This window comes from Branchiostoma floridae, chromosome 16, assembly GCF_000003815.2.
Source record: "Branchiostoma floridae strain S238N-H82 chromosome 16, Bfl_VNyyK, whole genome shotgun sequence".
Lineage (NCBI taxonomy): Eukaryota > Metazoa > Chordata > Leptocardii > Amphioxiformes > Branchiostomatidae > Branchiostoma > Branchiostoma floridae.
The window spans coordinates 12,221,792-12,237,869 of NC_049994.1; the positions used below are offsets into that span (position 1 = coordinate 12,221,792).

Sequence of the window (16,078 nt, forward strand, 5' to 3'; positions counted from 1 at the left end):
GTGGAGCAAAGAAATGGTAATGTTAGAAAATAAGAATATTGCGGCCAAAAGAAGCTATAGAAATCAAGACCGCCACCCCTATTGGTCCGGACGGAGAATTCCAGGCATGCATCCTCTGTTTGATTAACCCTTGTCCCAAATTAAACACATGGATTAGATATCAGATTAAGTCAATTGATTTACACCTTATGGTTTTCATCTACATCCCAAACTGAATACTAGTACATAACACACATGCAGCTTCCTCTGTCAATGAAATAGCTGTATAAGACCCTTGAGACTCTAGAACATCTTAGTCATTTGCATTTAGTTACAGAAGAAAAATGCTCCTTCCGGAACGTCTTACACAATGTTTGATGACGACTTTTCAAGCAGAACCTCTTGATGAAAAGGAAGTTTTCTTGGTATGTTAGGCTTATTTGTACAACTTACTCCCTTGAATGAAGTTACCTGTATGGGTGGGGAGTATACACCTCTTCTCTTTTCGTCTTTAACTCTCGAAATAGACAATGCAATCTATGATATTCGCATTATCTTTAAGAAAATGAGGCGAAATCCATTTCAAAAATTCAAAATCGTGCTATGGGCGTCTAGAAATTTAACACTCGGATAATACAATTGTTGTGAAAAAATGATGAAGAGCTTGAAATAGCATGGGAACAGGGGCAAGGGCGTGGCATGAAGCCGTGGTGCATCCTGGGATAGTAGATCCTAACTTTACTGAGATCATCTATCTGACATTGGCTACACTCCTTAGAAAAGGGTGTGTCTGGGCTAGTTTAATAGAACAAATACGCTATGTTATAATTGCGTACATTTATCGGTATTTTTATGCGTCTTTATACTTTGTATCTTTCTTAGTTTAATTTTGTTCTTGTCCGGTGGCGGCGCTTACAAACGCTGAACAAATCTTTTAAGATGGCGACACACTGAAAACAAATAGTTAAAACTATTTGTTTATCTATATTTGCTTATTACATGAGGAAGAACAATGATGGTTGAAAACCTGTAGAATTTAGCCAAGACTCTCCTGGTCAATCAGTCAGCTGTTTATGAATCCTGTCATCCATATCCCTTGGGAAAGCCTGCTGGAGGCTACGCCCGCGCATGCGCATGAAGAAAGTGCTGCCCCACCACCCCTATGCTTACATGCGTGTTATCCTGGGTTACACAAATGGTACTTAGCTAATCCCAACAAATCTACTGACGAGTCCAAAAGACTTACAAAGATCCTCTCAATCCCTGACATTCAATGGGTAATTGTTAGTCATTTTGATAACCTTTCCATCACTTGTATCAGCCATTTGTTAAAAAGTTACAAAATGCATTCTGTAGATCTTACGTCACCAAACTGTAAACAGCGTTACACCTTTGTTGTGATCCATATATTAAGGCCTGGCTCGTCACCTCAACTAAACCTTAATAATCCTCAGCGTTTTGATAACCTATGATGTATTAGTTGCTTGTTAAAAGGTTACAAAACACATTTACAGATAGCCCTACTTAACAAAGCTTTAAACATCCCACCTTTGTTGTAATCCACAAACCACGCCTAATATCACCACCTCTACTAAGCTAGTATAGCGATCCATTAGCATCGCTATTGTGTTCCGTAATTGCATGGATATATCTATGAATGTTGGGTGGGATCCGCATGAAAAAATAGGTCACGAATTGTACATGTAGATCCTCTTTTTTATTTCAAAACTGTCTAATTTTACTCCTATGCGTCACTCTTAAGAGATGCTATCATGTATTGATATTCAATGGCTATACTGAGTAATTGTAAAAACTCAGTAACACCATTATTTCACTAGGGCGTGAACATGCATGGATATATCTATGGATGTTGGGTGGGATGTGCGTGAAAAAATGGGTCACGAATTATAGGTCCTCTTTTTTTCATTACAAAACTATCTATTTTTGCTCCTATGACTCACTCGTCAGCGATGTTCCTATATGACTAGTCTATGGTCATACGACACTGATCATGAGTAATGGTAGAAACTTAGTAACACTATTATTCCACTAGGGTGTTAATCTGGCTGCGACCTGGGCTTTGACAGAGTGCTCAACGAATTTCACAGATGAAAACAATTTTTACGATCTGTTTGTTTTGTTGTCCTTTCAGTCATACTTTTTCATTTTGCATGGTATTCCAATCGTTTCTTGAAGGGGACAGTCAGAATATTGAAGATTAGATAAATACATGAAGGGCTACACAGATCCAATTTAGGGCGCGGTCACATGGGTCGTGCGATCGTGGCACGATTTTTATGCCATAGGACTTTCAAGCAAGCCTTGGCAGAACCAACAGACGACATGGATCCAATACAACAGTTTATGTATCAAGGTGTTGACCTTTTCAGAAGACGCACATTTTTGTGCTCCTAAACGCCCGAAGTTAGCGATCGTACGACGATCGCACGACCTCTGTGACCGTGCCCTTAGGTCACACGAGATCGCCGTGTAGTGAAACAGGGTTCTAGAATATTGTGACAACATTTTTAGTTACTATGTGGTTTGAGAGTGCGGTGTGTTTTGTGAGGTGACACATATGGGTGCTGTACAAACAGGGAAGTCAGGAGTCAACATTTGTCCCCTCCTCTCTCTCTCTCATCACTGTATAAAGGTGAAGGCACACATTGTGCGAGTTGTCGCAGGTATTTGCCCTCTTGGTATAGTTTTTTCTTGTCTACTCTTTGAGGCGTGGTTATTTATATTGACTGAAAGTGATTTGAAAGGCACTAGCTTTAGATGCCAATCATTTTGCATGGATAAACAAGTAGGTAAAGAGTCGAATGCAGTTATTGAAAGAACCTTAATTCAATCCATGATGGCTGATTATCTCTTATCTTTAATCAATGTTTAATCTTCATTACGGCAAACAGAGTTTATTAAGACTAATCATTGACAGAGTGCACGAGAGGCCCCTTTCCACTGGACCTCTCTGGACATCTCTCTGGGACAGTACGGTGACCAAAGTAGAATCTGTTTTAATTGCAATTGGAATACCATGTAAGATGTTCAAGTATATGGTTTAAAAGACAACAGCACACTAAACGTAGAATAATCAACCTTTATCTATGAAATTCGTTGAACGATTCGTTAGATCTGTGGTCACAGCGTGTTGAATAAAAAACACGTGTTTTCGATAAGAATGGCGATTACAAAACTTGCTACCTGTACAATGGAGATTGTAGCATGTGTTTCCTAGAAGAAAACATGAAGAGATTTCACTGTTTTGAAGAAGGTTATGTATTGACTAGTAACGTCATAATAGTCCATCCCATGGAATACTTGGGAGTGGCACTTTTATGTGCTTATCATGTATTTCCTCTGACACCCCCATTCACCAGTTTTCTGACCCTTTTAGATCTCTTTGTTGTCTGTAGCCTCATTGTTTTAAATCCAATGGCTTAAGCTGGCTTGACTCGTTGTGCCAACAAGAAAGAAGAACCGAAAACAAGTATCAACGATTGTGCTAAAAATATAACATTAAAGTCATAGATAGCCGATATGCCACAAAGATACTTAAACTGCGAGTGACACTTTCACACCTGTCACGCCCTTATTTGATTGTTTTTAGAACCACTTGTTGGATTTCGTTTTGTCAATGGCCTCTCTGTTCAACATGCTAATCTCTCTGCACATATCAACAACGAAAAAAGCACAGACCCGAAAAGAAAACATAAAAAGATTTAGATATAAAGGTTACGGTGACGTTATTATAGCAATTTTACAGAGATCTGGGTGGGGCATCTTTACGCGAATATTGGTGTAACTAACACCTCCATTCACCAATGGTAACACCACTAATTGACTATGCATGAAACTCATTATTGACACAGATAGTTAAAGATCCCTTTATTATTTCCATGTTTACACGTGTTCCATTTAGGCCATACACGCGCACATTTTGATTGACCTCGGCATATCCCATCGTCCTGTATTTCCTCTGCTCTTTAATTTTCATTGAAAGAGAGGTCGATTCACTGTATTCGCAAAAAAAGCTTTGTCAAATGGAAAATACATCATTCAAATGAGAATTACTTTCAGATGTCGTGTGAACTTTTCGGCAATAGTTAAGACTTGCTATATAATGCGCAATTATACAAAAACGTGCTTGGAAATCGCATCTACGCCCATAGGTCAATCCCCTTTCCCAAGTTGGCTTAAATTATCATCTGTATCTGTATGGGTGATATCTGCCCTTCCACACAACACACCAGCCTACTTACCAGTGTTAAGACGACGAAAGAAATCGTTTTTCCTTCACTGAAGATTTGAACTTTCCTTCTAGTATAGAAATATTCTCACACAATACAAGGTAATATGACATAACGGTTTGTAATTGGAAACGTATGACATGAGGAAAGTATGTGACCCTAATTGAAAACTAGTCCTTCCCTTTCACACGAATCGAGCGCTCAACCTTTAAGATGCACACGGATTGTCATTCGGACAAAACCGAGACTGGGGCGGTTTTGTGTGTTATCAAAAGCCATGATGCCACCGTACTCGGACCATGCAGGCAGAGATCATCCTCGCTATTCAGGTGACGGAAAACCACACAGCACCACACCTACCTAATCTCCAAGCAGATCCTACGGTAGCATAAGATAGTATCAAATGCTGGCAGAGGAGTAAAGCCGGACTAGGAGTGTGCTGCGGTGCTCGTTTGACTCCCTTTGGCCGGCTATACTCCTTTGCCATCTTTGATCTTATGGCACCGTAGGGTCTGCGTAGAGACTAACACCGACCAGCCCTGAAGCGCTATCTCCTTTCCAGACAAACACGCGAGTGTGAACCATAACTGATGAGGGGCAAAAATCTTGCACTAAAAAGTTATCCTCAAACACAGCGACGAAAACTACAATGGGATGTCCTAAGGTGGAAAGAATTTTGACGATTTCTGATAGAAAACAAACTATTCTCACTATTTAAATCGCATTAATCAAGGCGCCGACTAAAAAGAACCTGTTGATCTTTTAAAGAAGCGTCTCGGCACAAACAGGCCAGTTTTGATACAGAATCACTCGGGCTAAAAGTACACCAGGCCACGACAAGGTAAAAAACGACAGTATAACAAAGGAACGAATAGAAAAGCCAACATAAACCACATACAGCGAGAACACACCTGTATATGCTAATGATTTTAAATGGCTTCTTTCCTTCTATACCTAACCCACGATTGCTTCTGAATTCAACGAAACGGATACTAAAACAGTCAACCAAACATATCTTTTCGATATACAACATTTTACTAAAGATCTGAGAACATTTTTGTGTGGGTTTTGTAAGGTACAGCGGTGGAAAGAAAACAAATGCGAAGGAAAGTGGGCCGTAACGCCAGATTAGGGTGACCTAGTTCACTTCGTGCATCAAACCCTCGCCTACTTATACAACACTCGATTTATTTGTGCTTTTAACAAAGAAAACATTCCGTTATCAAATTGTTTTGAAATATTCTACAAAGTATCAAAGGAATGTGACACTGCCCAAAGAAACCAGTAGTTTTTCTTCAAGTTACCATCGCTGGACCGAATAAGGAAAACTGGAACGCCCAGTTTTTAAGCCGCGTGCTTTGAACAAACAAGCGCCAGTTTCAGTCCCGTTACAAAGACGCGTCTGTTCAACACTTTCTATTCATACTTTTACCATTAATAAACGATTTTTTCTTCATTATTAAAGCTTATCGCTATTTCATCAACCCCATTTGTGACTATAGACGGTGACCACTTTGTGACCTCTGAGCGCAAAAAAAATATTTAACAAATGGCTCAACGAATTTCATAAATACAGAACGATTTTTTTTCATTTTGTGCGTGCTTTGTTGTCTTGCAAGTTCAACTTTATCATCTCGCATCATATTCCAATTATAAAATGAAAGGTAACACAAATTCAATGTTGGTCGCTGTACGCTTGCTGGCCTAACGCCGTCTAGTTGAAATGAGGACTTAGAAGTTGAACAAAACTCTGAAGAATATTGCCACAGCATGGCCACACAAAAATCAGCTACTTGTACCCACAACATTTTCGTTGTCAGCTTTCCATCCGTCGTTTCACGCTGCTCACACATATTGATAAGCCATACCGTTATCTTCATAGATAAAAGATAGGAGAAAGAAGACTGAAAACGTCCGGTGCTTACCTTGTCCTGAAGACACGCCAACCCACAAAAGTACCACCAGTAACGGTGATAAAAACCGCTTGACTCTCTCCATATTAATATTCCCACTTTGGTAGGCTGTACTCGTACACACCGTACCGATAGAGAATATTACGAGCCAACTGACCAAGAACACCGGTCCTGTAGCCTCCGGGGTTTAAGTACCAGCTAAACAGGTGTGGCAATGAGGGCGTTGTCTCGGCCGGGTAGACTCTCCCATGGGGGTGCGACAGCTTTTTCGTCTTTTGTTTTCAAGATAACGGTCCGTAGTTTTGTTCCAAGACCGTAAAAGCTTAAACAAAGGGGGTTTTGTGGATAATTAGCTATCATTTCGGAAGTAACAACTGCTGTTTTGTGGCAACGTAATGATAGTTTTTTACGCAACAGAGAAAGTATGTCCTGAGTTTGGACTGTTCCAAGGAATGCAGGAGAAGAAAGGTGGGTGTGGGCGTGTGTGTACGGGGAGCCATCCAGGTCTCTTCTATTATCTTACAGAACTGACGTCTTCTATCAAACAAGCCGACAGCGTGTATACTTGTATAACAGAGGGAAGGGACTTGTATATGAAAGAAGCGCGGTACATGTACATGTATGTTCTGGCTCACCATGGACCGCAAATCTTTCAAGGATTGACGGTCGCTGACCTGACAGTAAAATTAGGAAGGGCATGGCATTTTGACCCCTTACCAAACCAACTCTGCATTTGCACTACCTGGACCACGTGGCGTGTCTAAGAAGTTACACAAGAGTTAGCATTTAGCTTCATATGCTAGCCTCAAGCGTAAAAGAAACTGAACTACTTCTCAAAAAGAGAAAGGGTGACCCGGAGTGCTTGGCTGAAAACTCGAGACGTGGCGACGACTCATCATTGCACTTCAAAACTACTTAAAACTGTCATGCTTTGTCATCAGTCTGGGGTCACCCTCTTTTCTTACTTAAGCTTACTTACTTACTTGCTTAATGTTTCACTAAGTAAGCATTGTCTACGAACTGCAATAGTAAATAATGTTGCAGTCAGCCTATTGATAACTCTTTTACAGTCGCCAGAAATCCACCACATTTGAATCGTTCAGTTTTCGCAAATGATTTTCATTAAAAGTCCACAGTATGCTGCGCGTGGATTGTCTTCTCTATAAGTATCAACTAACAGAATACAGTGTTTTATTTCTACAATTAGTCTATAGTTTGTGAGCTCTTGATACAACAATAAGGAAACCACACGTTTAACACCGATAGGCTACACTTGAAAGCTAACTGCTGTTGACGATGGGGCATTAATGGGGTGTATATTGACCGACAGAGGACGGATTGGTGTTGGCTAGTGTTTGCGGTTCCACACCCTTTGTCACGCCAAACAAAACGAGGGATAGAAAGTACACACTTTTACACTGTATTTGTATGTCACGTCCATATAAGGAGAGGTGGGGTATGGACGCAAACTGTAACCTTTAAAACAACCTTGACCGTGTTGTGGCATCGGCCTCGAACGACAGGGCGCTTAAAAATATCAGCTTGAGAAAGTAAAGTTGGTAAAAGTGCCTGATTGTCACTCACGCAGTTTGCGTGTTTGTAATAATTTCCACTGACTATTCTCTTTGCGTCTTGTGTAGTTTGGTGTCTTTTATATCATACTTTTTGTTCCCAAAAGATACCCGGCTGCCCGGTTTTTGTCTGTTTTAGTGCATTTATTTTTCATTTTTTTGCCCCTTCGCTTTGCTAGTTACTTTCTAAGAATTCTCTAGCCTGGATGCCAGACCGTTCCTAGGGCCACTAAAAGTGGTCTGGCATTCACGGTAACACGCGCACACTTTCCGTTATTCATAATTTCTAAAACCATGTCAGCAAAGGCACCAGTAGTCCACCAATGGCAGCCATCAGAATTTGCTGTTACCTTTATCATTACGTTGACAAACTCAAGTGACTCTTGTACTGCTGGCCCCACATACGTCAGTTGTTTACCAGTAACAAATTAAACACTTGTTTATTGTGAGGCGTGGCGAGCGGAGGCGTGTTCGTCAATATGGAGGTGGGATAAAGTACTTAGTAAATTTCGGCATATTTCATCTTCGTGGAAGAGCAACTGGCAAGCTTCTAAAGACAAACATCGAGGCGGGTTGGTTTAGTAAATGCGTAAACATTGCTACCTTACCCTGTTTACGTCCAAACACGTCGGCATATACGGATCGTCGTAGACTAGTAGATTTGTTCTTAATTAGTTTTTTAGCTATTGTTCCATAAAGCTAATCTACTTAGAACAAGAGGATGTGCTGTGGAATCAGAATTTTACAATCAGTGTCAATTCTGAATAAAACTTTATAACGTTGTCTTTGTTTGAGACATCTAAGGTACGAATGAATGAATGAACTTTATTGCGCGACATTTGTACATGGTACAATTGTAAGGCAACAGTAATAAGTCAATTGATATAATGATACTCGTCTAAGGTCTATAACTACTTACATGTATAGTATAGGAATGTGAATATAAATGGCGTATTGACATAGTGTAATATGCAAGTTAAACAAGTCGGTCTGTTACTGTACAATAGATTCTCTCTTTTTAGAGCATTACATATGCATTGGCCTAAATACAAAGATATGTAGTCTGGACATGACAAAAGTAGATTGAAAGTTTATGTGTTTGTCTTTGGTAAAGGTGTGCTAGATACCCATGCTTCATGGCAAACATCGGGAAGTACAACTGACAATTTGTAGTACTTAGAAAGCTTTCGAAAGAAAAAGAAAAACATACATTGTTTTACTAGCTGTTCATTGTTATCGACACAAGATTCTAGCCATTATACACGTCAATACGACGTGTATAGTGATCAAGCTTAGATCAAACATAGATCAAGCTTGGATTTGATTGGTTAAATAATATGCACATGTCATAGATTGTACGAATAGGAATAAAGTAATTGGTTGATACAGCAATTAATTTTTTTTTTTCAAATCTTAATGGATCTTAATCTACCTGTTGTGAGCCAGTACGTCACTACTGTATTGTCCAGTGGTGTGCTGTGTGGCCGTGAGGGGGCAGTGTCCGGCCGTGGGTGGACACGCAAACAATCCTGAGATGATTTACAAATCATCAACCTTGCAGGGAAGGCCTCATCCTCATTGTCTGCATGGAGTGGAACACGTATACCCAGGGCTGGGTACCGGTGCGCTGTACCTGTACAAAACCGGGTTTTCTCATTGGACCGGTCCAGAAAAACCGGACCTGAAAAAATTCGGTGGACCGGATATTGGGCCGATTGGAAAATGAACAGATTATATGATCAGGCATTCGCACGTTTTCGGGGTTACCGGTCTAGGCAAATAACAAGAGCGAAGCAGAGTAGACTTGATTCTCATTTTTACCAACTGTTATAGCCAATCGTACAGGGGTAGTAAGCCTTGTAGGATTTTTAAAACGCCAGTGGGAGTCGAATACTACCCAAACAGATGTCTTTAGACTTTGTAGCAAAATGGACCATTGTTTTGAGTATCGTCCATTCACATGTTTTCACATAATGAATCAGGTCGGACCTGAACCGGACCTGGACCTGAATTTTCTGTACCGGTACCCACCCCTACGTATGTCTCTAAATTAAGATTGGACCTTCGGCGAATCATGATGTAAAATGATGATTTTTAAGACAACAAAACACATAAAACAAACAAAACACATTTTGACAGATTGCATATTTCAAAGATTCCGGTCTAAAGATAATTGTGTCCAAAAGGGTGTGTTTCCATTCCACCGATCCCACCTGACATACAATGTATTTGAGACTTTTAAGTGTTTATAAGTGACAGAATTACGTACTACGTAGGAAAGCTTCGGAATCCGAGCAATAAACAATACATTGTCGGACGTATACGCGTACGCTTTTTGCCCTGAGTGATGCAGTCATGTGCTGCTGGCACGAGAGGGCCTCTTGTGGATAGTGGCTACCTGCAATCACAGATCCCATCAATATATTTTCATTCATTAGGTTTTGGGAACTTTTTCATTCCTAAAAACTCGCCATAGAACATGTGCTTGTAAAAGAAAAGCATCAGCGTATCAGTATAACCTTTCCAATTGATTATACCATACTGCGGTTAGCTGCTCTTACAAATGCCATCTTTTCGTCATTCATTAGGTTTAGGGAACTTTTTCATTCCTAAATTTGTAATAAAAGGTGTGCTTGCAAAAGAAAAACATCAGTGTATCAGTATACAATTTCCAATTGGTCATACCACACTGCGGTTCGCTCCAGCCTTCCGCGATTGCGCCCCCTACCGGTTTCTCCATTTATCGACACCTCTGTGGTCTGTTGGGTACCAGCTATGGAAGAAACGGAAGTTATGCCATGCAGTGTACGTTAGCAACTGCTAATTCAAAGGCTAAATGATCCTAACAAATAAAATGCCCGACTGAAAAGACTTAGACTTCCCACCGGGTTAGGGTTTTGGAGGACCTAGCAAAGCGTACCGTACTGACCTCCTCTGAGGCGTAATTCATATTTCCAAACCGCAGTCCAACTGGGTAGCTTTCGGTAACGAAAGTGTGATATAAAAAACTGGAAAATACTCAACATAGATTCATACTTAAATTTTCTTTAATGTTAAAAATCACTTTACGGTGATTTGAAGCCACCACTTTAGTCCAGCCAAAATCATCTATTGCAGCCCACCAAAAAATAATTATTTATCAAGATTCATAGAACGAGATATGAGAGGTGTGGGCAACAAGAGTAGTACACTATTTGCAAGGCCGACACCTCAAGCGTGAAGTTAAACAAGCTATATATAAGAAATAAGCAAATAAAAACTACCAACATGAAACATTCTAACAAATGACAGCAATTACAAAATAGCAGCAAAACCATGAAAACAGTAATTGCATCTATTTATCCAGCAGATGAGTGGCTACACCAAAGATAAAAACAAAGACCTATCAAATAAAACTGTTTCAAAGTATAAATCTGTGGGATCTAGTCAATGGATTGTCAATATTTGCTCACCTGGTGTCCAGAGAAAGCGCGCATTATTAATACGCAGTTCTCATAGGCCACAGGTGAATATTTACTGGCAATCAACGGCTAAATATCCGGAGCTTTGTGGTTCTGACCAGTCTCCTGCGGGCGGGCTGCGGAAATATAATTTTATTTTTGCCGCGGTATGCAGCTGCGTCTCAAGGATCATATCATACGAGTATTGTCGTCGCCAGTACCATACAGACACCGCCGTCGTGAGCGCACGTCATGAGAGGTTTGATCATCGAGTCTTTTACCATTTAGAGGCCGTTCCTGCTCCACTGAGAATCGGACTTCCCTACGTACACAGGTAAGGTAAACACCGTTGACACACATTCTTGCAGTGTTTGAAATGATATTTTAGAGGCTACTGAAAAACATTGGTCTGAAACATTTACTGACGGTCAGACTGGGACGTTAAAAAGCATGGGCAGCTGTCATGTTGTATAGGACATTTTGTCTCAATGTTGTATTCCTAGCAGGATACAATTCAATCCGTAAAATTGTGTTCCAGCATTGTGGTAGTGAAATAGCAGAGACCGTTATATAGGCATTGCCAATTGACATGGGGGGGTGTAGTCTAAAATGTACGGTCAAACATGTGTGGACGTATTCAATGCTTGTTCACGTTTTTTGACAAACAAGCACTGCACGAAAAGGTGAAGTTCCATCAAAACCCATAGATTTCATACCTGCGAACGAGACATGTGCAGACCTTTACATGACCCAGAAACTCACGAAAATGCACCACTTATTTATTCATTTCTGTGATCTTTATCCTGGGTAGTCCAGCTCAGTGCTATTGCACTGCTTTGCAGTGGAGCCCTTTTGTGTACAGGACATGTAAACGGTGTGAAATATCCTTGCTCTTGACAATAACTTGCACAAAAATGAAATTAACCGTGTGTTGTTGGAGTATACGAGTATATCTCGTTACGTATTACACTCGTTCTCATTGAAATGTCGAAAATGGCATTTTTTTGGTCGAAAAATAAATAGGCTTTATTCTCACTGAAAACTACTTGGTTGTTTGCGAAAATTCGTCTTTTAACCATAGCCAAAAAATGGCAACTTATTATTTTCGGTCCCATTGGTAATGCATTACATGGCATGTAACAAACGTTACCGGTAACGTTTGTTACAACAGTAGACTTTACCCTGTTTTCTTCGAAAGGACTTACCTTATTGACTACATCATCTAGGTATAAGTGGATGTCCATAGGGGCATTTGAAAAGTGGGCAGCTTTTTTACACCAGGTCAAGTTGAAAGCTTAGACAGCATCGAACAATGGTAACGTTTGTTACAGTCATTTCTGTACAACATTTTGGTAAGCAAGGTGGGATACAAATAACAGTCAACAACCCTTTCTTGTCTCTTTAGAAAGCCAGAAAAACTGTACAGCGTCACAAAAACGGCCATTTCTAGCCTTATACGTGGATAACATAACCGTGGCAACCATCGTACTGGTGGTGGTAACGTTTGTTACAGAATCTGGCGACAGGCATAAACCACCTCACACAGCCTCCAAGATCAGTGACAGGGGTGATCTGACGTGATCGGGCAGAGGGCCTGGTCAGCTGGTTTCACCTGCCGAACAATCATTCTGGGAACTGAATTATTACATTTTTGGCAACTATTTGAATTCTTCGTTTCTTCTCAGGCGACAGCCATTTTTTAGGGTGTGAAATCCCACCCGTGGCTCTAATAATCTTCTAACCCATCAACCTATACGAATGTTGTTGTGCATCTTTTGTAAAACATTACAGGGGTTGTGGGAAAATGAAGGAACCAGTGAAGCTGCCTATAATTTGCGCCATATCAAGGCGTAAAGTCAGGCGACAGCATTTCGACATTTAAATGAGAACGAGCCATTAGAGGCAATTATCACTTGATTATCTTTCCCCGATCGGGCTCACCCAGTGCGCTTGTGCGGCCCTGCTCGACACGCCCAGAATCGACTTCAATATTTCCTTTGTCATGGAAAATTGCGTCAAGACTACTCTCGCCCCCTTTTCCGGACTTGTCCAGGTATGTATAATCTCTGTCTGCACTTGTCCAGGTATGTATAATCTCTAGGACAGTACAACCCCACCCCTGGAAATTAGGCTTTTTGTCCAGTGACGTTTTTAAATTCTTATTTCTCTGTGATAATTTTTGTCACTTTTGTTTACAGCTGCAACAGCTCTTACTACTCGCACGGCAACTGTACATTTCCAACTTCAAACGCCAGTGTCAATACATGAACAATTGCAAATGATGAATAATACGATAACAATGACTGAAACGGGTCTTGTGAACACTACCAGGAACGTTGTAGAATTCGATGCCATCTCAGACCCCACGTCCAAGGGTTTTCAGATCGCCTACGACGCCGTTTGTCTGGTCGTCGCCGTAGTGTGCAACACGCTGGTCATCTTTCTCGTCTGCAAGACGGAATCTCTCCATAAACCAAGACACTACCTGAGATGTCATCTAGCCGCCGTGGAGATCGTCTTTGCCACAATTTTGATACCTTTTAACATTGAGACAGTTGTGAATGGACCACATACCATACCATTTGCATGCGAGCTACTATATGTCATTGGCAACTTGTCAGGTATCGCAATATTCGGTACATACTTCTTGATGGCCATTGATATGTATTATTTCATCTGTCACCCTTTACGGTATAACACGCAGGTGTCTGTCCGAAAGGTAGCGTTAGGTATGCTTGTGGTAGATGTTTTAGCTATATCTATAGGAATTACACCTGTCGCTATTGCTGGGGAGATGAAATCATCGGGCAGCCTCCAGTGCGCCCCAGAGGCGATAGACAGCGTCCAGGCATCGGCGGTCATCAGAAATTTGGGAATCGTCTTTCAAATCATTTTCGTATTGATAATCTTTATACTATATTACTTAGTGTTCAAAGAAGCCAGGCAGCAGCAAGAAAGAGATGCGAATCAACACTTGCGAATTTATCAGACGAGGGCCTTCAAAACCATGGGTGGCCACGTTATTATTCTTCTTGTTTTCCTGTCGGCTACTATATTCCTGATAGTTTCACGGCGGGCTGTCCTTGTACATGAAGGGAATCCATCCGACGCGCAGCTCATAGCTCACAAGGTCGCTGTGCATCTCTTTCGAACCCTATCACCAATGGCGGACCCGTTGGTTCATAGTCTTAGGGTGCCAGACTTTAGGAGGGCGCTCAAGCGGCTGTTCCAGCGATCTCACCGGGTGGATGTTGCAACATCATCCAGTTATCAAGCGACAGGTGTTGCATTTGTACACGCAAAGCCTACATCTAGTTTTGTGGACAAGGACAGCCAAGTAGAAATAAACAGCCGGCTAGATGAAGAGAAAGATGCCGTAACTGGTAACCCCGTGGTATGCATGTCCTTTTCAGAAGATAGTGACTAGTCATTGACATCTTCACGTCACAGTCTATGTTGGCTGTTCACTAATATGATATGTTATCTTATATTCAGTCAAGCGTAGGCAAACTGAACTATGTAAAGTTTTGTAGTCAGTTATTGAGGTTAGATAATACTCTTTATTCAATGTTGAAACAAAGAAGACAAATCACCTATGTTTCGTAGATGTAAAATGAACAGATGACCTTGTTCCTATTGTCTATTTTTTGTGTGCAGTATAGAAGTGTTTAAACAACAAATTTACGTATATTGAAGCAAGTTTTTGTAGTAAAGTAATTTTAACAGATACGTTGTTGGGCTCGATTTCTTGGAAATCTATCTAAAGCTTTTCTGCTTCAGGTTTTCGGATACCGTCTGATTATCTGGATTATTTTCAAGGTGAGTACTTTATTTGGGCTCAGCTTGGATAGAATCAGCATTTGCCATAGCCGTAAGCTATCTAAACATATGCAAATGAAACAACCATAAAGTAAAACATGAATCAAACAAAAGATAGCATATCAGTGTGTACATGATGTTACCTATTTTCCTCTATGCTTCTCCATCTTCCCTTTCCTTGCAGTGATAAAATCCTCCAGTTCATTACTTATAACTCAAATTTACAGAAGAAACCACAAAGCGCTTCTAAGTTTAGTACTATTTGATTGCTCTACACCACGCTCCGCATGTTGCTGAAAATGGTGGAAATTGACCAAATAGACAGATAATATACCAGAGGAGCTTGCTTGACTTCAAAGAAGATGTCGACTCCTTGTGTCAGACCCCCTGTGTCACAAACTGTAGTTTTGGGCCCTACAATTTATGTTGTGTGTTATCTGTATACGTATATTTAGACAATTTCTACCATTTCCTGCAACACGTGAAAGCTACTATTTGATGTAACGTGTTACACTTCCGTTATACAAACCACTTCATGATTGATATGACTTAGGAGGCTATTATGCTGGCACGCATGTTTTGTTCACTGTTAAGATTGTTACGAATAAATAAAATGTTTGTTTTGTGCTTTGTACGTGGCACTGTTGAAATAAGTTATTAACTTGAGTACAGTGCCACATTATCGCTAACTTTGATGCACATGATACTGTTGAGTGCAACAATTCAATTCAACACTGGCTTGTATCGGCTCCAGGACAGATGATCGTGTCTCTTCTCACCTTCCCTTGCGTTAATCCGTGCCGCTAAAGCAAGATATCTGAAGATGAAAAGAATGTTATTATTTGATTGAAATGCTGGGAGTCAACTTTTCCATGGGAAAGGCCAAGTATTAATTGGATATCGGGGTCCTTCGAAACATGGTCGGACCCCGAGGATAACTGTTATGTTTCTTTCAAGTTGTGTTCTTTTGATGTGTTGAGATGACATTTTTTTTTTTATTACATTCACTTGTTATTTAATTGAAATACTAAAAGTCAACTTTTCCATGGGAAAGGCCAAGTATTGATTGGATGTCGGGGTCCTTCGAAACATGGTCGGACCCCGAG

At 40.6% G+C, this 16,078-nt stretch overlaps 2 protein-coding genes across 2 annotated transcripts in view; one reads left to right on the plus strand and one right to left on the minus strand.

Moving 5' to 3' along the window:
* LOC118432772 overlaps window positions 1-6,348 on the minus strand; it is a 75,998-nt gene extending 69,650 nt beyond the window's left edge. The window contains exon 1 of the mRNA XM_035844392.1: window positions 6,155-6,348. Coding sequence (XP_035700285.1) covers window positions 6,155-6,227 — 73 coding nt within the window. The 5' untranslated portion in view covers window positions 6,228-6,348. The remainder of the gene's footprint in view (window positions 1-6,154) is intronic.
* A 6,978-nt stretch (window positions 6,349-13,326) lies between these two features.
* On the plus strand, window positions 13,327-15,378 carry LOC118403600 (olfactory receptor 2T35-like). The gene has a single exon (XM_035802368.1). It carries the CDS (start codon window positions 13,432-13,434, stop codon window positions 14,578-14,580), a length of 1,149 nt encoding a protein of 382 aa, XP_035658261.1. The 5' UTR covers window positions 13,327-13,431; the 3' UTR covers window positions 14,581-15,378.
* Window positions 15,379-16,078: the final 700 nt, after the last annotated feature.